The sequence below is a fragment of the Chelonoidis abingdonii genome, chromosome 10, assembly GCF_003597395.2.
Source record: "Chelonoidis abingdonii isolate Lonesome George chromosome 10, CheloAbing_2.0, whole genome shotgun sequence".
Classification (NCBI taxonomy): domain Eukaryota; kingdom Metazoa; phylum Chordata; order Testudines; family Testudinidae; genus Chelonoidis; species Chelonoidis abingdonii.
The window spans coordinates 33,630,526-33,653,194 of NC_133778.1; the positions used below are offsets into that span (position 1 = coordinate 33,630,526).

General features: G+C 40.1%; 1 protein-coding gene across 5 annotated transcripts in view; it reads right to left on the reverse strand.

The window, feature by feature from the left end:
• Positions 1 to 22,669, reverse strand: part of ITPRID2 (ITPR interacting domain containing 2) — a 62,234-nt gene that overhangs the window by 23,089 nt on the left and 16,476 nt on the right. For all 5 annotated transcript variants that reach the window (XM_032783803.2, XM_075070072.1, XM_075070075.1 and 2 more), the window contains 3 exons: positions 21,037 to 21,755; positions 15,489 to 15,561; positions 1,290 to 1,372 (listed from right to left, as the gene is read on the reverse strand). In XM_032783803.2, the coding sequence (XP_032639694.1) occupies positions 1,290 to 1,372; positions 15,489 to 15,561; positions 21,037 to 21,755 (875 nt within the window). The remainder of the gene's footprint in view (positions 1 to 1,289; positions 1,373 to 15,488; positions 15,562 to 21,036; positions 21,756 to 22,669) is intronic.

Below are 22,669 nucleotides of genomic sequence, written 5' to 3' on the forward strand. Positions count from 1 at the left end.
TCCTTGATATACCCCTTCAAAACAACCCAAAGGAATGCAACATCTGCCTCAGAAATCTTTATTTTAGAATTTCGAGGAGTGGGAGATGTATTGGCAGCTCCAATTTTTTCAGTTTCCTCTTGTATTTCAAAGGAGCTGTTAGAGTAAGTTATTTAACAGTAGATGGCACTAATTTGCCATGATTTTAGAAAACAATCTAAACTCACTTTTATTACTTGAGACTTTTTCCCCAAGTCCTCTCCCCTAGCTGCCAAGCTCTCACTTTCTTTTTATATTACCCTAACCACTCACCCAGATTTTTTCATTCAACTATGTACTTGGTTGAAATGAAACCATGAAGGCAACAGTCTAAAAATTCCATAGCACAGACCAACACTGTCTTGTTCCCCATAATTTCTTGATGTACTCACTAAAACAAGTAAAACAGAAATCAAAATACAGTGCGTTTTTCTAATGAACACAGACAACCATCATTACTGGGGCCTATTTAGGCCACTGAGAACTTATGGTTTTATTTAGTAGAGTACATGGGACCTTAGACAGGTTTTATAACTAGTTTGAAGACCAGCACGGACCAGGGAATGATTCTACTCTTACTCTAACATAAAAGCATTGACTTCAGTCAATTTACTCTTGATTTACCCCAGTGAGGGGGAAAAATAGACATCAATATATGAAAACTGAATGATTAGCAGAAAAAAACATATTGTCCTATTTATATTAATTTTTGCTCACTGGATATAATGAAAGAAGGGGAAGCAGTTTTAAAGGCTCAGCCAATGAGCAAAGGTTTACCAAAAATCAGTGAGCAGGAAATATTGAACTGAAAGCTTATACCATGGTCTCAAGTCATTCAGGTCAAATCATCCATCTAGAAGACTTTAAAAAGTCAATGCAAAGCTACAAAAGAAAACCAGTCCTGAAATGGAAAATCTTGTCAGGATCCTGGACTGACAAACAAAACAAAAACAGTATCACAATAATTAGCCACTTCTCCAACCACAACACATCTACACAGCTAGCGGCAGCCCATAGCAGTGAGCTTCCCAGCTTGACTCAACAGACTTGGGCTGGAACTACAGCACTAAAAATAGCTGCAGAAGACATCCCCTTCCCTAGCCTTCAGACCTCAAGCCACAATGCCTACACAGCTATTTTCAGTGAGCTCCACAAGTCCAAGTCTGCTGACCCAGGCGTGGAGGCTCACTGCCGTGGGCTGTGTAGATATACCCTCAAAGCCCTAGTCATGGGTCAGGAACTCACTGTGCTAGAATCAACGAGCAGCTTACCTGAAGTGAAAAGCAATCTGTAGACGAATCTTCAGCAAAGCCACTGCTATCAGAATGCTGACTAGCAGTTCGCAACAGATGGTCTGTAAAGGAAAACAACAAGGAGACTATAAGATGTTTGAGATAGATTTGGCAAATTTCCTGCAATATCCTTGGGAGATTTTATTGAATTAAATGTAAATATCTTTTGCAGTCCATTGTATTAAATGAATGGTTTATGTACCATTGTGGGCTGAGATTGTATTTAACCTCTCTAGGAGGGAGATGGGGTGTGAACCCTGGGAAGTGGTATAAATGTCAAAGGATATTGAACAATGTGCCAGACAAGAATGGGTTTTTGGAACAACAGGGTCAAGTGCTTTTCTTGGGAATTTCTAGAAGGAGGTGACTGCAAATTCCCCACTGTCCTCCGGTTATACAAAAACCCAGCCTTTCGAAGCTATGCCCTGAGGAGAGGATCATTGTCTGCTGATTATGGAATTTCAAGATCAAAGGCTCAAACTGTCTAAAGGAAACACTAACCTATTCATGGGTGTGCTTATTCTGAGCTCAAGTGGTTATGAGCTGGTAAGCCACAGAAAAAACCCTTTGCGGCGGCTGAAAGACTAACTCCTGCCAGAGTCCCTGCTGGAGTTGGGGAGCCTGGCCCATCTAGGCATTCGGGCTTGCGGGGAAAATTACAGGGTAGCCAGAGAACAGTGCAGCATTCACACCCTAGTCAGGAGGAAGAAAGATGTAGGTCTCTGCCCAAGAGAGGTGATGGCTGAGGAGCCAGGAGCCTAGAGCTGGTGTCCTTGCTGGACCACAGAGAAGGGAACTGTGTATATAAGTTTATATACAGAGACTTTTAAATCAAAGCACATTAACTCTATGCTATGCTGAGATACCAAGACAATAGATGCCTTTGAAAGCTGGAAGCAGAATGGTCCCGTTTCCAAATCATGCATCACAAAAAGCAAAATTTGGACGCAACATGTGGGGTTTTTTGGGTCGAGGGTTGCTTTTAATCATGAGGGAATACAAAATACTCTCTCAAAATGTACTACTTGGGGAATGCCCTGGGATACTGGCCATCTTTTACATTTGTCTTGCCTGTGTTTGAGGGTGCAGAGAGAAAAATGCATTATGCTGCTGCTGCTGCTAACCCCTTACTTCCTTCCAGGTTTGCTCCCCAAAGCTGAGCCAGTGACCACTCAGATACACATGCAGTCAGTGCTCCAGTGGTTTGCTGCACTTTCCCCCTCCTACCCAACAGCTGCAGCAGATGGCAGGTCTATTCCTTCCTCCAATGAGGGGGAAAGGGGGAAACCACATGAGACCCCTAGCTTCTACCAGTCTATCTCCCAGTCTAGATCAGACTGCAGGGAGCTGAGGGCAATAAGCAGTCATAACTTCACACTCCAGCATGGCTCAGAAAAGGCCGCACACACACTGAGCCTTTGCAAGTGGTTGTCAGGCCTCCGAAAAAAACAAGCGACATTAGATTTTGTTTTTATCTCTGACAGGCTCAGAGTGCACATGCAAAATGTAGTCTGAGAAAATGCCCCTGAAAAACATGACAATCAGGAGATCAGTCTAAGCACAAAGGGCAAGATCCTGATTTCTGTTCCCTTGCCTCATCCCCATTTCCTCTGCTCTAGGTAAGAGTGCCTCTTAGGGTATATCTACACAGCAAGAAAACACCTGTGGCTGGCCTGGGTCAGCTGCCTCAGGGTATGGCTACACTCGAAACTTCAAAGCGCTGCTGCAGGAACACTGCCACGGCAGCGCTTTGAAGTGTGAGTGTAGTCGCAGCACCAGCACTGAGAGAGAGCTCTCCCAGCGCTGCACGTACTCCATCTCCTCATGGGGTTGAGCTTGCAGCGCTGGGAGCCGCGCTCCCAGTGCTGCGGCACTGTTTACACTGGCGCTTTACAGCACTGTATCTTGCAGCGCTCAGGGGGGTATTTTTTTCACACCCCTGAGTGAGAAAATTGCAGCGCTGTAAAGCGCCAGCATAGCCATGGCCCCAGGCTTGTGGGACTTGGGCTGCGTAAATATGTGTGTGTGAACTCTTGGACCCCACAAGGGGCTGGATTCCAGAGCCTGGGCTCCAGCCCAAGCCCGAACATCTACAGCGCAATTTGTAACCCCACAGTCCAAGCCCAAGTCAGCTGACCTGAGCCAGCCAGGATCATTCCATGAGTCTTTTATTCCAGCATAGATGAACCCTTAGAGGTAGAGAACAGAATCTCACCCTGTGACTTCAACTGTTCGACTGCCATTACAGAACAAATCCCAGTTCAAAACAACACTAAAACACATTATGAAAGCAGCTTCTAAACTGCTAGATGCCCAAACAAGCACAATATTTTATATTAATTTTAACGAAATTTTTACTAATGCAAAATTAAATAGCTAAACACAACAGCACGTGCACAGAAGTGCCATTAACTAGAAAACAGGCAAAATGCCCTTTTAACTTTTGCATCAAATGTTTCCCGCAGTTCCCTACAACATCTGCACAACCCAAAGGTACTCCCTGTTAACTTGGTAACAACTGTACCCACGAATGATGAACTGCTTTCCACCTCAGGACAGAAAACCAAACCCAACTTCCAAAGACAACAGAAAAGCTCTCAGTTGATTTTGTTTAGAATTGGATTGGGCTCTTTGTGAGTCCAGCATACAGTTAATACTTTCTTTTAAAGTTTCCTCAAGTTACCATCTAATTACACTTTTTTAAAGTTATAAAAAAGACACAATACAAAATCTGTCTTTTATTGTTGCATGGAATCACGCTATCTAATCTTAAAATGTAAGATTACAATGAAGTCTTCCTGGTTCAGATAAGGTGTATACAAAGAGGGGAGTAGTAACTTACAACTGCAAGTTTTGCAGCAGACAGCCATTGTATATTTCACAATAGCACTTCTATAGTCCAGAACTTTATACACTTATGAAGTCATGCTTGCTAAGATGTAGACATATATACTACATATACAGTAAAAACTTTTTGCAGGACCAAACAGCAGTATCGCTAATGGACATATTTTCCCCAAAACATTCAATAAGGAATGAATGCGTTTGCATTCTTCTATCTGTAAAACAGTGTCAAAAGATGCTAAAACATAATTACACATGCTAGTTAGCTAACAATAACTATTATTCATTATTGCCTACAAGAGAAAATATACTGAAGTGAGGAAAACGTTAATCAAATCAGACTTCATATGCAAATAAAGCATCCTAATTGATTATAGTCAAGATAGTTAAATCCAAAGCAGACTACGAAGAGTTACAAAGGGCTCTCATAAAACTGGGTGACTGGGCAACAAAATGGCAGATGAAATACAATGTCTATAAATGCAAAGCAATGCACACTGGAAAACATAATCCCAATTATATAGATAAAATGATGGAGTTGAAATCAGCTGTGACAACTTAAGAAGGAAATCTTGGAGTCATTGTGGATAGTTCTCTGAAAACATCCATGAAATGTGCAGCAGCAGCCAAAAAAGCTAACAATGTTGGGAATCATTATGAAAGGCATAGATAAGAAAGAAAACATCATATTGCCTCTATATAAATCCATGGTATGCCCACATCTTGAATACTGCATGCAGTTCTGTTTGCCCCATATCAAAAAAGATATACTGGAATTGGAAAAGGTTCAGAAAATAGGGGTATTGAACAACTTCCATATGAGGAGAGATTAATAAAACTGGGACCTTTCAGCTTGGAAAAGAGATGACTAAAGAGCGGATATGATGTAGGTGGAGAAAGTAAATAAGGGAGTGTTATTTACTCCTTCTTGTAACACAAGAACTAGGTGTCACCAAATCAAATTAATAGGCAGCAGGTTTAAAACAAACAAAAGGAAGTATTTCTTCATACAATGCACAGTTAACCTGTGGAACTCTTTGCCAGGGGATGCTGTGAAGGCCAAGACCATAATAGGGTGCAAAAATTAACTAGATACATTCATAGAGGATAGGTCCATCAATGGCTATTAGCCAGGATGGGGAGGGGGTGTGAAATCATGCTCTGAAGTGTCCCTAGCCTCTGTTTGCCAGAAGCTGGGAATGGGCGACAAGGGATGGATCATTTGACGATTACCGGTTTTGTTTATTCCCTCTGAAGCATCTGGCATTGGCCACTGTCAGGAGACAGGATTCTGGGCTAGATGGACCATTGGTCTGACCCAGTATGGCCGTTCTTATAAAGCTGTTTATGAACTTCAGAGCTATTGTGCATTGATTCCTAATATTTCAGATAAAAACATTCACCAATGTGTGTACTGGTTTCTTGTTTCATGAAGTTTTATTGCCATATTGCTAAAGCCAGTTAGTAAGTTAAATCACTTTCCGTTGCGTCACATTTTTGCATCTGCCTCAATGTCCCTCAGCAACTACTTCTTTGGGGCGGGGGAGACAGATCTCTTTCCACATTTCACTGGTGTTGACAATTTCACAGATGTATTTAATTTTGGGAGGACATTTTGAGGTTAATCAGGCAAGGCATTTTTAATAGACAGGATAACTTTTATCCAGGTGTGAATCAGTATTCCTACCTTACTTTTCCTTACACCAACACACCACACCTTATCTATATTCCCTTTATGTACCAAAAACACCCATCTGCCATACTGTGAATGCAGTAAAGATATTAAGAAAGAGTGCTGATATTCCTTTATTATTGGAGTTGCATTACTTTGGCTCTGGTCCATAATAGAAATATTATCAGCTACTATGCTGGGCTATTCAGATATACAATAGTACCCTCCTCACAAGTGCATATGGGTTTCGGATACAGAGTCAGAGACTCTCCTCCCTTTCCACCATTTTGGAGCACAAATTTGGCTCTTACAAGTTAGACAAAGGTGCAAAGGACACACTGAGCTAGATAGCTTATGGATAAAATGGCACAGACGCCAGGCAACACTGAGTTTTCCTGGAAGAGGGACAATCGTACAAGTTGCCTGCAACCCACATTCCACAATCAGACTGCAGGTGTCCAACTCAGCCCCCCCAAAAAGGTCAGTGCCAGCTTATGAAGGGCATACCTGGATGTGGAAAGTCTGCACTGCCTCTGTTATAAAGCTTAATTTAAAGCTACCTTCCAACACAGAACACCAGGGAGCATGGCAGTTCACCCAGTGTTCAGTGACCTCTGGGTTCAGTGACCTCTCATACATTTAGATTGGTGTAATTTGTACCAGCCAGAGGAATTCAGTCAAGCTCATTGCATCTCCACTGTATGCACTGTACGATAAGCATCATTTCTTCAGAAAGTCTGACAAGGACCTCTTCCCCAGCAGATTGCAAGAGGCCATAAGGGGATTATGAAAGAGAAACTGGGAAGAGCAGCAGCCAAGCAAGATGAACAGATAAAGTGGAACAGTTAACACAAGTGCCAACTAAACTGGGAAAGGAATGAAAGCACCCTCCCTGTGCTGCATGGCTGGTGTGATATTAAAAAACAAAACCAATTAAACCATTAAAATATTCAAAATATGCCAGTGAAATTTATGCATTCAGAAACATTTAAGCTGACAAAACTCTGAAGAAAAGAGAATACAGGAGTCCCTGATTTATAAGCATGTCTGCATTTGATGGGTGCACGGCACGGTAATTAACAAACAGTGGAATAACTAACTATGCTCTACTTTACCCTACTTGGCTCTCAACCAACTAGGATTCTCATCATTCCAACGTCCAGTTAACTAAAGGCAGCTTACCTAAACATCAGAATAGTGTTTCTGCTATCTGCCTGAGTTTGTGCTTCTGGTAGAGAAAAGAGAAAGAAGTGCACTGAATCTGTTCATTAACAGCTAGCAATATTTGGGTTATTTGCTGTAATGCTTTGCATTATTGATACTAATGAACCCAAATGCAATAAGCTTTTATGTCAATATTCCAGACTTGGGTGGGTGGTGCCTAGTTATGGGGACCTAGAGTACTCTCACCTCAGTACAGGGCTGGCCTTACCATGAGGCAAACTGAGGCGACCACTTCAGGTGCCAGACTGTGAGGGGGAGGAGGGGGCGCCACTAGGACTCAGAGTGTAGAAAATTGTGTCTGTTGCTGGTGCATATGTATTCTCTGTGCTCTAGATGCACAGAGATGGTGGAGTGCTGTGCTGGAGAAAGGAGGGCACAAGAGACATAACAGGTAGGCAGGAGAAAAGGTGAGAGGGAATAACAGAAAGCAGCAGGAGCTGCAGGGAGATAGAGGAGGAGGAGCCTCTTATGTACCTCTCTAGCACTCCTAGGGCCTTGACGATTAACGACCAAGCTTCTCAGGGAGCTTCCCTGTTTCCTGCTGCCTTCCTGAACACCACTTGGAAGGAGAACAGCGTAGTCAATTGAAGTGATAGAGCCATTTAGGGCCCTTAAGTGCTGATATTGTCTGCTCACTCAACCCTGCTACGAGCCTGCTTATTTGTCCCTTGTCATATAACAGATAGCTAAGGGGTTAAGTTTAAATTTCACCTGTAAAGGGTTAACAAGGGAACCAAACACCTACCGAGAGGACCAATCAGGAAACAGGATTTTCCAAAGCTGCAGGGAAGAATTTGGGGGGTGGTCTTTTGTCTGTCTCTCGCTATGAGAGGGTTCTCCTATCTTCAAGCTTCTAATCTTCAGTTCCAAGTTGGAGTACAAAGGTAAGAAAAAAACAATAGCTTTAGTGGTTTTTTTGTATTTACATGGTGTAGTGCTGGATATGGTAAATTGTATCTCATTGAATAAGGCTGTTTTTATTTCAATTTTTTTTAAGCAAATTGATCCTGTATATGTACCGTTCATATAGAACATATTTTATGTCTTTTTCTTTCTTTTTAATAAAGCCTTTTAAAACCTGTTTGAGTTTTCTCTGTTAAGGCTAAGGAAGCGAAGGGAGGGGAAATCTCTTTGTGTTAGCAGGACGTAGGTTTGAATAGCATAGCCAGTGAAGAAGAGGGGGAAGGTAAATGCCCCTCTCCTGTTTTGCATTCAAGGAGTTAAGTACAGTATCGCCCCAGGAATACAGGAGGGGGAGCTGGGGATGAGATAAAGAGGAGACCAAGGGGGTGGTTTCCCTTTGGTGTGAGACTCAGGCTCTGAGTCTTGGGTCCCCCAAGAGAAAGGTTGGGAGACCAAGAGGGAGTCAGGTCCTGGAAATTCCCTGGCTGGTGGCAGCGAAGATCAGATCCAAGCGGTAATGAAGCTTAGAGGGTTCTGCTAGTTTCTCAGCGTTATGAACGCTAAGGTTCAAATCTAGTAGGAAGCTACGACACTCCCTTCAATTGAGGGTGAAGCCAAGCATAGCTGGCAGGGTGACAGGATGTCCTGAATTAATAGGGCAGTCCTGATTTTAAAGGGTCTTGTTCTTTATATAGGCACCTATTACCCCCAGCCCCTTTTTCAAAGCTTTGCCTGTCTGGCCACAGAAACAGTCATGAGTGAAAAGAAGAAAATGCCTTCTCTCGGCAGCATCAGAAAAAGAAAGCAAGCAAAGATTATCTAGCAGGAAGGAGCTCTCCTGAGATACACAGACCAGTTCACAGTGAGCCGCTGGCACCAGTGAGGTGGTGAGTGGTGAGGAGATGCCTGCTCTTCCAGTTAGTCAGAGTGCAGGTGACCTGGCAAGCTACTTACAGCAAAAAGTAGCTCAGAGAAAGTGTGGTGGAGGTGCAAGAAACAGATGGTGCAGAGTTTAAGTTCTCTAAGTCAAAAATCATGTTCTCAAATCAGGCTGCTGCTTGTTCAGAAAGCCCTGGAAGCCAGCCTGTTTGTGTACCCGCTTCCCAAGTGGCTGTGTGGTTGCACAACACTCCAAGGCAAAGGAGCTGCAGGAACGCACAGCCAAGGTACTGTTGGCCACACGGCTCCTGCCGTCCTCTCCATTGACTCTGGAGTAAGCGAACCGCGGCCATTGGGAGCTCGATTGGTCGAACCTTGCGGACACCACAGCAGATGTAAACAAATCCATTCAGCCGCCTGCCTGAAGGGCTTTCCCGACAAGCAGCGGCCTGAGTGAAACCACCGGGCTAGAGATCCAGACTGTGAACCCACTAAGAGCAGTAGCCTGAGGGACTCCTTGTACGGGCAAGCCATCAGCAAGTGAAAAAAAACTTCTGTTCCCCAAAAGACAAATGAAAATAGAAAAGTTCCATCCAAACACATTACTGTCTGAAAATCCCAATCGCGGACTAGAAAGTGGAGAGGCCAATGGCTATTGTACTCAAAAAACCCAGAATGCTGCATACGCTTTGTTGCAAAGACTCTTCCAGCTAATTGTTCCAGCCACAATTTGGTTCTACAGGAACAAGATTGAAAAATCTGGCTAGAAATCGTCATGGCCATGAGAAGGCAACAATAATCACCAAGAGAAGCAGCCATTAGGTTGAAAGAGCTAGAGTAAGATAAGGTTTAAAGGGCACTATAGATTTCAGCAGATTAAGAGAAGACTGCATTAGAGTCTCTTTACAAACTACACTGCAAAATGTTTTGAAAAGTTCATTGACATTGTGAAGAAGCTTGCTTCCCAAACACCAGCACTGCGTGCACTCAAAGATAAGCTTATGTTCCAAACAATGCAAAACTTTCCTTAAAAATGGTGGTGCTGATGGCTGAGTTGATGCGGTACTCTCCAGAGCATCTAGAAGAGTCACCACCCAAGAAATGTAAACACAGCACCACTTACCTTGGAAAACAATTCAAAAAATTGAAGATCTATACAGTTACTGGTACAAAGTCAAACAGAAGATTGTGGCAGATCTGAAGTCAGCAAGATATTACTCTGTTATTCTGGACTGCACACCGGACATCAGCCATACGGAATAAATGACTTTAATGGTGCATTTTGTAACAACAACAGAACCTAGTGAAAATGGCCCTGCAACGGTGACTGTCAGCGAGCATTTTCTAGAATTTATTGATATTGATGATACTACAGGAGCTGGTAATAGGGGAATTGTGATAGTTGACATGGGAGGTCAGGGCTACGATAATGGTGCCAACATGAGAGGAAAGAACAGAGGAGTGCAGACATGGATCTGAGATTTAAACCCTCGAGCTTTTTTTGTCCAATGCAGTTCTCATTCATTGAACTTGGTGGTCAGTGATGCAGCATCAACGTCTAGTGAGGCTGCTGAATTTTTTAATGTAATTCAAAGCATCTATGTATTTTTCTCTGCATTAACTCATCGATGGCAAATGTTGACGCAACATCTGGGAACATCCTCTCTGACACTGAAACCACTAAGTGCCACATGATGGGAAAGTTAAGTGGAGGTGATAAAGCCTATCAAACACCAGATTGGGAAGATAAATGATGCCATAGTTGCCATTATGAAGGATAATGCTATGACAGGAACTGTTCGTGGCCCAGACTGTGGACTTTCAGAAAGCAGTTCAAATCTTTGCAACCAAGGCCGCACGGAAAGCACCACTTTGATTATTTAAACAGATAAAAATGCCAGTGTTTACTATGCAGATAAGAAAAGTTACATTTGCTGTTCAGGCATTTGAAAGTTAAGCATTACTTAACATTTTTGAACAAGGCATTTTAAGTTGTTAGTTCTCCTTTATTGGGGTAGGTAGCAGAGCAGTACCATGAGAAGCAGAACAGGAAGATGGCAGAATTGAGGCTTTTCAAAGTTTTGGCCCAAGTGAGGGGCATGGGGGCATCATTTGAGCTCCCGGCCTCAGGTGCCAAAATGTTGTGGGTTGGTCCTGCCTCAGTGCCTCCTTTTTCCTACTTGGTACTCTGCTGACTCTGCCTGGGAGAGGAGCTCAGATCACTGTCTGCAACCAAACATGCACTAAACCGTGACAGCACATGCCACTGCTATAATAGGCCCTGACAAGTCTTCTCTCAAGAAAAGTGAAGGGGCATCACAGCACCTGGAGGGCATGAGCGTGAACTCCCCCAAATATCTGGCTAATTTCAGGCCTCTCTTTCTGTAGATATGTACAGAGATATGTATGTGTGTGTACACTCCCACACACCCTACTTGGAGCAGTAAATATCAACTGGAATTAACGATGGTGTTGCCCTTAATGTGTACTACTAGTCCATTAATATGGCCTTCATTTTCAAGAGTGACTCCTGATTTTGCCTGCCAAACTTGAGACATCTTGAAGGGGTCTGATTTTGGCAGTTGGCTGCTCAACTTCTGAAAGTCAGGCACTCCTAAGGAACCACAGGCTGGGTATTCAAAAATCACTAGATACTGAAAACATAGTGCTATGTCTTTTACATCCCAGATGTACAGTCTGTATTTGTGAAGCTCTATTCAGAAGGTGCCGGAAAGAAGTCGCTGTTGCATACATGCAAGTCATCGTTAAATAAGAACTTTGTTTTCCAGCTAACAAAAGCTTCCTTCTATCTAACTTTGTAATAACTTTTTATACTGGACATTTAGCAGCACTTTATGTTTACAGCACAAAGCAACTGAAGCTCTCCATTTCTCTCTACAGTCTCCCTACAAAAACCCCACAAGCAAAACATAGCTACATTTGAGTTATGTAATAACAAAAGCCAGTTCTGAGCATACCGGATAAACTAGTTCACTGCCATTTACAAGATATGACTTAAAAAGTACAGCAGGCTGGTCTACCATGTTAAGGGATACTTAGCATTCTCAACGCAGTGTTTGACAAACTATGACACTAATAACAAAACAATACAATACAACACAATAGCACTCAGGATAGTTAAGTCCCAGGCAGACTGTGAAGAGCTACAGAAGGATCTCTCAAAACTGGGTGACTGGGCAACAAAATGGCAGATGAAATTAAATGCTGATAAATGCAAAGTAGTGCATATTGGAAAACATAATCCCAACTATACATATAAAATGATGGGGTCTAAATTAGCTGTCACCACTCAAGAGAGAGATCTTGGAGTCATTGTGGATAGTTCTCTGAAAACATCCACTGAATGTGCAGCAGCCATCAAAAAAGCTAACACAATGTTGGGAATCATTAAGAAAGGGACAGATAATAAGACAGAAAATATCATATTGCCTCTACATAAATCCAGGGTACGCCCACATCGTGAATTCTGTATGGAGATGTGATTGCCACATCTCTAAAAAGATATATTGGAATTGGAAAAGGTTTAGAAAAAGGGCAACAAAAATTATTAGGGGTATGGAATGGTTGCCATATGAGGAGAGATTAATAAGACAGACTTTTCAGCTTGAAAAAGAGAAGGCTAAGGGGGGGAATATGATAGAGGTCTATAAAATCATGATTGATGTGGAGAAAGTAAATAAGGAAGCATTATTTACTCCTTCTCATAACACAAGAACTAGGGGTCACCAAATCAAATTAATAGGCAGCAGGTTTAAAACAAACAAAAGGAAGTATTTTTTCACACAACGCACAGTCAACCTGTGGAACTCCTTGCCAGAAGATGTTGTGAAGGCCAAGACTACAACAGGGTTCAAAAAAGAACTAGATAAATTCATGGAGGATAGGTCCATCAATGGCTATAAGCCGGGGGGTGGGGAGGAGGGATAGTGTCCCTAGTCTTTGTTTGCCAGAAGCTGGGAATGGGCAACAAGGAATGGATCACCTGATGATTACTTGTTCTGTTCATTCCCTCTGGGGCACCTGGCATTGGCCACTGTTGGAAGACAGGCTACTGGGCTAGATGGACCTTAGGTCTGACCCAGTATGGCCGTTCTCATGTTTTTATGTTCTTAATAATTTGCAAGCCACTTTAAAAAATAAGCTTGCCCTTTACAATAAAAAACAGTAATTTAAAAATAAAAAATGTGTGCTAATGGGTGACACTGCTTAGGCATGTTTTAATAATCTTCAGTCTATTTCAATGGAGAGAAAAATAACCACCCATTTTTAGTTTAAATATTGTACATTTTACTGCAGACCCTCTTAAAAATGCCTTGCAAAGTAGAATAAACAAATCAGAGAAAGCAGCCACAGTCCTCCTTTTAGAGGTACAATGTCATAATAAGTATCTTCTCCTTTTATATCCCATAAATTCATAACATTCTGTTCTGAACAGCACCACTCTGGTCTAGATAGAGAAATATCCTTCCAAAAAACAGATACAGGCCTGCATCTGTGAAGAGTACATGTGAAAAATGTATTTTTGGTTTGGGTCCTTACATACAATAGAACCATGCAACTGAAACAGATTAGTGTATGTTAAAATACTTAACCGCAAATACATTGTAACAAAGAACTAAGGTTTCCACTCAGAGCTGAACTGAGCTAAGGGATCCCTAGCAAGTCTACGACTCTTGTTCGGAGACAGTGGCCAAGATTTTTTCCAACGCAACTATGCCTCCATATTTATCGAGCACTTGCCCCCCTCTGAAATCAGACCCCTTGTCTCAATTTGAGCACCCAAAAATCACTAGTCACCTAAAATGCTTCTCTTCTTGGAGCTTCACTAAATTGGTATGGCCTTGTAAGACTCTTACACTAAGAAACTAATGTTTGTGAATAGTCTCAACTTTTATGTTTAAGGTGACAGTTTTGCTAACATTATAATAGAGAAGACAAATAGAACTGACCCAACAATCAATAAACGTAACTATTTAACAAAACAGGGAAGTAGATGGCTCGCAGTATGATAATGACACAAAATCTGCTGAGGTTTGGCAGTTATTTTGTTTCCTATGTGAAACAAATATTTGGGCTCAGACTACTTTCTAGAAGATAGTAGCTGTCCCCCTCACAATTAGCACCCTTCTTGATAGATTCAGCCAATAACATGCATAGCCATGGAAAATTCACTGTTTTTTCATTTCTGTGCAGGTGTTCCCAGAACTGAGTTGAAGCACAGTGGAGGGGCAATATGGGAAAGCACGTACTGCTGTTGCCAATTATACCAGTTCTGTGGCTATTCAGAAGTTTTCCACTGCCAGGGCTGTCTGACACCTTTCATGAGCACCAAGTTTATGCAGGGCTTTGGGCACATTTTTTTTTTCCTGAGGTGGGTGGAGGTCTATATAACACACCTTTAGTTAGAAACAGAAGACTTTGTTTTGGGTGGAAAAAGTGCAGCTACCCAAGGCTTTGAACTTCCTTCAATGTCGGTGAAGATCTGACAAACAGGAAACCTTTTCAAAAAATCAGATCTTTACCATACAAACTGCATAGAGCTTTTTACCTGGGGACAAATATCAAATGTACCTAAAGACCAGTATACCATGTGTGTGTACAATCCCTGAGCACGATGGGGATGCTGTGAAAGAGGTTGGTTACTGACAGAACTTGTCACCTTCTCTCTTCCTGTCCTACCTTTCACAACAGAAGAGTAGTCGTCAATGCAACTGTATATGTATTCTGGGAAATACTGCAGTACCTATACAGGAAACTATCCTTATTAGGCAGTTTTCAATCTTCAGAGTTCACTTCAAGGTATCCTCAACCATACTGGATGCACGTCTACGGCTCTTGTTGGAAGACCACCTCATTTTATACAATTTAAATTTGTTAATCTCTTAAATTGTTGCTTTGAACAGATTTCTATCTCTTTAGTTTTTGCTGGGGTGTGATCAGATGTCCACGTACACATTCCCTAAAAGAACCATTCACTTAATACACCAGGGTCTAGTCTTTCATTAGATACACATGCATCAGCTGAAGATTAACTTCATTTGCCAGCTTTGCATGAGAAGCAATAACAATGACAAAATGAATTTAAACCTCTGCCTTGCCCCTCTCCCCACTCAAAATATAAAAGAACGTAATTCAAGATGAAAGCGTGCAACAAATGTGCTACATAAACTCTCTGAACTGGGCTGACACCTGAAGAACTAGGATTTCCACTTAGTGCATTCATATTGTGTAGCCAAAATGCAGCTGTAGTATAGCAAATAGTAAAAAGCCGGATATACCATACAACGTAGGTTTAAAACAATACAATTTTAGTTTAAATGGGAATCTTAAATTACAAGATCTGGATAGGAAAAAAACCTACAACCTCAATTATCATTTCAGTTTCGCTATGCCATCATCAATGGTACAAAAGTCATAACATTAATTGAGGTTATAGAGCTGCCTCATCTCCTGTAATTTAGGGTGCCACTTTGCAATTACCTTCTGTGATTGTAAACGTAATTAAAAAGCAGCCCCTCCCCTCCCTTTTTTTGGAGGATTACTACTTAATTAGTTTTAAATCCCAGAGTCAGCACTTCAAGATTCAGAGACACTCTTAGGATTGCACTGGCTTCGAGGACTGGAAGTCTACTCACCTCTTCTTGATTTGTTCAAGTGTAACTGGTAAGAAGTTGGAATAGGTGGTCCTTCTCCCTCTGTGCTTTGAATCTAGAGGAGAGGAGATTTGTATATTTAGTGATACCAGTGGAACGTGTTCTTGCACTCAGATTGTGTACAGTTTCAGGCAATCTTTTTCTATCTACCAGGTCTGCAATGACAGGTAGAAACAGTTATTCTAATGCATCTTAACTCACAAATTGAAATAATTCTCAATGTAGCATTTAAGAAAACTGTAAAAGAATACCGATCCCTGCAACAATGCCTCCAGTTTTGCAAAATAATGCTTCTGCCTCACCTTACATTAATTCCCATAAACACTAAGTCACCATCCTGTTACAATATTCTGTTAATATTGAGAATGTTATTACTCATTGACATAAGACTAAAATAATTACGTAATTCTATCTTTACTATGGCACATTGCTCTTTCCATTCACATTATTTCATACCCATTGGGAAATGCAGTTATTTTTAGCCCCTTGCATGAATAAGAAGATGATGTGTGAATAAAATACATTTAGTGTAGTGAAACAAGTGGCCATCTTGAAGTAAACACACTCCCTAGTGTCATCTTGCAAGGTGCTGACTATTTCACTGCAACATGAGTTTAATTAGGAGGAGCTCAACTCCTGCCGGGATTGCATCCATACTTAGCTACATTATTATTTGTAGAAATGCTTCTTGTGTTTCCCAGTACATAAAATGGAAGATAGCATTTTGTAAGCCATGAAGTTTCCAAATGGGAAACTTCAAATTACATACCATGGAAAATTAATCCTACTGCTTAGTCCTTTTGCAAAACAGTAAAACTTATTGTTAAGTAAACAGTTCTCAGATGACCGTTCAAACAATGAAAAGAATATGTTTAAAATCTCAACAGAAAGGCCTTTGTTTGGTTTGAAAGCCCTAATACATTTTCTTTTTTGTATGTAACAAAAGATCCATTAGTTCGCATGCAAGGCTAGACTGTAAAAATAAAAACCTACAGTAATGTACTAGTCTAACTAAATTCAAAATTAACAAAGAGAGAAACTTCAAACTGCATCTGTAGCTAGATTCAGCTAAATATACATACATATATATATATATACACATACATACATACACACACACGATATTTCACACAAAAATTGGCATTTTGCTCATTTTTGAAATGTTTGTCAAAAGCAAAAAATATATTTACACTGACATGATCTTTGCTGCAAGAACAAAGTAAAATGCTAAACATATTTTCTCAATTACAGGAGATTCAGGAAGTACTCAACAGTCTACGGGTCTGCCCTTGACTTCAATGGGAAAAAGACAGCAGCTCCTACTGACTTCAAACGGGATTAAACTCTACATTAAGAATAGCATCAGATCTGTTCTTGACTGTGTAGACTGTCTCAAGAGGTAAAACTATCATCTTTTCAAAATGAACGCTACTGAAAAAGAAGTTCCAGCTGTAACTGCGTAATATGAAAATTGATATAAAATATTTAAAATTACCACACAAACTATTCCACAAAAAGATTAGAGTAAAGCAGCGATTCCAAAGGAACTCATCCTTGAGAGAAATTTTCAAATCCTCTAGTTGTCCTTAAATGAAGAATTGGGATTGCATTCTCCTCTTATAATCAATTCCTCAAAGAACAACTTTCCTCTATTTGTTAATTAAGTTGGTTGGCTAGAATCCATGACCACATCACTAAGACAATTTATGGCTGTCTAAAGTACATCCAGCTGCAATGTCAAGAGGAAAAAAATAAATCTTAGAATGAAAAATATAATATAATCACAGAAGCTACTATATATTCTTCTGTAACTAAAATAGTTACATTTTAATGTATTCAAGCTATAATCTCTGCTATCACTGTTGCACCATGTTGGAATAACCATGACGGAAATAAGAGTGCCAAGAAGAGAAAACAATTTTTTTTGAAGAGCATTTGATTCCTTTATAGTTTCACAGATTACTTTAACTCATGATAGTCCATACTGAAATATTTATATTATATTTTACTAGGGGAAAAAAAGTCAGCCACTGATGTGTCTTTTTAAATAAACAGAGCTTTGTTCACACTTGACCTGAGTTCACCCACTTCTCAACTTTCTCAGTTTGACGCAGAGGCTTAAGATGTTAAGTACTGATAAAATTGCCTTGTTTCTGTTTTCTATTAAAATCAGAGCATGTGTTATGAAACTCCGATGTATTAAAATGGAAACTTCCAGTGTCAAAAGGACGTCTTAAAAGGAACATGGAGATTTCTCAAAACACAAGGTGAAAAACTGCTCTTTGCTTATTATAGTATTTAAAATGACACAGAATACAAATTAAACAAGCAGGAGCAGTCTGAGCTTTACTTATGAGAAAACAGAAACTGATAAATTATATCAAAGATAAAATGTGCTTGTGGGGGGGGAATTCTAAAACACTTTGTTAAAGATCTTAAGATCTGAAGGCTGCTGAGCATCTTCAGTGCAGCATGGGACCTAAAATGCTTTATTCAGCTCACAAAGTGACTTCTTGACTGAGGACTGCAGGTCCAAGTCCTGTGCGTTTAATATTTTTGCTCAGCAAAATCTTAGGCCACTTTAACCCCAATGCAAGCAAGTTCAACTCCACTTACTTTAACCTGAGCAATGCCATTACTAAAATTTAGATATGAAGTGTTTTAAAGAGTGCCTTGTAGGAAAAAATGAATGCAACACAACTAGCTGATGTTTTCATCTGCTGGAAAGGCAGTTCGTAAAATTCCAGTTTTATAAGACCACGAGAATAAGATACAAGAAAAGCTATTCCTTCAAAACTCATTGGGCTCCATTAGCTCATCATCAGTAACTGGTCATTTGTATTATCTTTCTTGGCAGCTTTGGCAATGAGAAGTGATTCATTGAAGTTGAGCTCAGCAACCCTTTTGAACATTCTAACCTCTATGGGAGGGAACATCCAGAAAGGTCTGAGCGAGGGGCACTGCAGTAATGCATGTAAGGCATGGCTGCTGTTTACTGCATCAATCATAACCAATCTCACTCTTACTCATCTCTTGGTTTTATCCACATGTTATCTCTCATTTTATACTTCCATTAGGTATAATCTGTACTTAGATAATAACTTCTTTGTGGCAGGGACTTTTTGTTGCATGTGCCCCTAGCACAGTAGAAGCCTAAATCTAGCATTATAGGCCCCGATTCCACCCCCTCAAAGAAAGAATAAGACTGATTCAACACAATTCCTGGTATTTTGCAAAATACAGCTACTTGTTTAAGACAATTTACATATCAGGAAATAAATATTTTAATTAAATTAGTTTTCTTTTTAAAAATTTTTTGAAAAAAGTCAGTCTTATAGACCCTTTGATGGCACTGGTCTTCCAGGAAGGACACCTTGGTTCTCTTCCCCTTTCTTTGTTTCTGATGGCTAGCCTCTGCCTTTCAGCTGCGAATCTCCTTTTCATCTTAAATGCCTCCTGACCTTGCCTGAGCTACTGGATCAGAGTTGTGTTTGCAATCCAAGTGTGCTGTCTCGCAACACAAGCCCATTACTCCTTCCAATTTCTTCAGCCAATACTGAAGCTCAAGACAGACCTTAGTGAATCTAACTGGCTAACTGAAGAGAGGCTGCTTGAGGGAAATCCTGCTCTGACAAACTCCCACACTGGCTAGCTTTACAGCGACAGCCTTCCTAATGCAGCTGACCAACTAAGCATTAGAAAGCATGGGAAGAGCTTCCTTAATAGATTCGTCATCTTTCTTAATGTGTAGGTGTACATTCCAAACAAAGCTTAGGAAAGAGTGGATGGAGAGTTATTTTCATTGCTTCTAATATTGTTTATTGTTCATTGTACCCTCTTTAAAATGCAGGAAAATAAAATTAAAACTACCAGATAATGTTCAGTTTTGCTGAAGAAAAATAAAAATCCCTCCTGGGGATTAGAAAGCAGTTGAAATGTATATAAACAAAAACTCACCACAACTTCATCCTACCTTGTACTTCATCATGCTAAAACAGCTGTGTTTATGCACTGATACCATTGCAAACTATGTCAACTAGAGCTGAACAAACTCATCAGTTTTGGGCTGCAGAGGTTTCAGCAGTCCCTTTTTCAGTTTTGGGTCATGTTTTCCTTCGAATCCAACTCAAAGGAAAATTCAGTGAAAGACACCAAGTTTTGTGTCATTTCAATCTATCCTCCTATATTGGCCCAGAATTGCAAAAGATAAAAAGAATCTCAGGTTTGTGAATACAATCTGATCCTCGTGTGTAACAAAACCTAACAACGGTCAAGTTTTCCTTGGTTGTGTTAGAAAAGCTTCATGCTTTTCCAGTGCCAACATAGCAGCAGACACAGAATTTGTTAAATCCTGCTTGAAAAGAAGACACACAGTCCTTGTTATCTGCTGTTCGTGTTTTTTCAATCAAGATAGCGGGAGATTTTGTTTGTTTTGTTTTAATCACAAAGGTATTACATTTAAATTCTGAAGGATTTTTATCATCACTGGAAATGATAACTTAAAATAGGTCAAATTTGGAGACTAAGCTACTTGACAGTATCCATTTAAAAGCTCTCACAAAACATCTGTTAATCCATAGAAGAGTGGTTTTCAACCTGTGGTGCGCAGACCCCTGGGGACCACAGACTGAGTTTGCTCTGCATCTCTATTCAAAATTGTTAGGGGTCTGCAAATGAAAAAAGGTTGAGAACCACTGAGTTAGATGACTTATGGGATTCTGCAACCTCTAATTATTGTGAGCAGTTCTCACTTTCCAAAATATTTAAAAATAAATAAATCATTTCACTAACATAGAGGTGAAAGGTTTTATCATCTGTTAAGATGTAAGCTAATGTTCCTAACTCTCCTAGAACAAGTGATATCACTAACACTCAGCAGAGCAGGGAGCTAGGTTGCTTACACTATTAGTAGAGCTAAGGACGTCATCAGTTGCTGTAGAGCAAACTCAGAACCACTAACTCAAATCACAATAGGAAAATAAATGGAGGAACTAGGCTAAAACCAGGTCTGCTGTAAGTCAGTCTAGTTTCATTGACATCAATGAAGCTATGTCACTTTATACCAGCTGAGGTTTTTGCTCTACTGTTTCAGACCATTTTTCTAACCTATGTATTCTGTTGAAGGGTATAATCTCTAAATCTGAACTGAAATAGATATTAAAAAAACCCGTAAAAATTGTTAAACTGATACTACTAGTCAATTGTAAGTGGTTACTAAATAGAGAGAAAATTAGATTTTTTTTAATGAAGTTAGCCTTTTTAAAAGAAAAACAGTAATTAAAATGATAGAGGAAAAACTAGAAGCTTAAATAAAAATATCCACAAAAACATTTCATGCAAAATCCAAAATCAGTTTAAAAGAATATATTTTCCTGGCATGGAGCTGCACATTAAACAACCTTCTGTTTTACCAGCCTTTTGGGTTTGTTTGGTTTAAAGACTGTCTTGTCTCAATGTTTCCTGTGGCAGTGTAGTGAACAACAAAGGCTATGTCAACTCGGTGCAAAATAAGGCATTTCTTTCCACCTACCTCTTCCATCTCAAAGGAGTCCTTCTGCGGTAGCTTTAGAATAGTTATGGATGGAGATGCTACGGGAGCACAAGGTTCTTTATCTGGAGTTGATGTAGGTGGATTTTGCAGCTCAGTGCTATTTTCAAGCTCATTATTCGTAGATATATTAGCATCGCTACTGAGATTGGAGGAGTCCACAATACCAGATTCTTCAGACAGTCTATTCTGGTGACTTGATGAGTCATTCTTTTGCTCATCCGTATGAGGCACATTATCATCCTGAGTTCCTTGTTTGTCACTAATTCCAGCAGAAAAAGTTGTGTCATTAAGTATGTCTATGATATTGGGCTGATTACTAGATATCTCCTCTTTTACTGTAGCCAAAGATGGAGAATCTTTCTTTTTTAAGTGTTTTGGTAATTTTGATTCATTTTTTACATCATTTTCTTCAGTCTCTTGACCAGGTAGTATTTTCTCTTTTTCAACAGCTGGGGGAGTAATGCAGCTGCTACCTTCTCCTGCCTGCTGGGGTATACACAGATTGAGTTTTGATAGGGTCTTCATTAAACGACTTGCAGTATTGCTTCGATTTAAAGGAGCAGGGTTGGAGGTCTCTTTGTTGGAAGACACTGAATTCATGCTGCCAATTTTCTGCAAAGGAGTCCCAGAAACTTGGGAATATAAGGAAGAAAAAGCATTGGCCACAGTAGTAAGCACTTCAATCTGACGAAAACGACCTGAAGCACATGAACAAAGCACAAGTTAAATTTTTAAGAGAACAATTGATGGTATTGTGTCTAATATTTGTACAGTCTAGCTAAGAATTCTCTCTGGAATGACTAAACAAAACCACCATAACTTACAGTGCACAGGTAAAGCCATATTTCTGAACCCCAAATATCTCTCTCCCTTGCCTAAAATTAACATCAAAATTCACTTTGGATGTTGTGAACCCTCATCTTTATAGTCATCCATTTTTATTCAGGTCTATGTTCTGAGACTTTTACAAAAGTGAGATCACCTGTCCTTATATATGATTTCAAGAGTATATTAGCAACATGTTAGGAACGTATTGTAATACACACATCAAAGCTGATGTCTAAGGTCAAAATTTTAAAAATGTATAGATAATATTTTATTTATGTAGAAGCTTAGCCTCGATACCTACAATTTAGAGTCTTGGGGTATAAAGAGGTATTGATTCTTTATATGATACAGTATGTAAATACTAGTTTAAGAACATTAAGAGTTACCTAGAAATATAGGCTGTCTTCACGATATTTTAAAAGGGCAACCCCGACACGCCTCTTTCTGAAATTATCAAGGGCTCTCAAGAGCTGTTTATAATGCTGCCTAGTACTGAAAACCACAAGTGATCCCTTGATCCTTACAAACTTCTAATTGTTAAGAGCATTCTAATTGTTAAGAGCATTCTCTTCAGAAAGAGAAAGGCAGGGAAAGCCCTTATAGATACATTAAGTGCAGAAACACAGGTAAAGTAAAATTGTGAGTACTGACAACACTTAGTCAGCTTTTCCCACTCCAAGTACTGCTGTAATGGAATGCCTCAATTACTCTATTTCCCCCTGCCCCTCCTCTTTCAATACTATTTTGATGCTCTGAACACCAATGGTGGAGTTCTCAGAAGGCT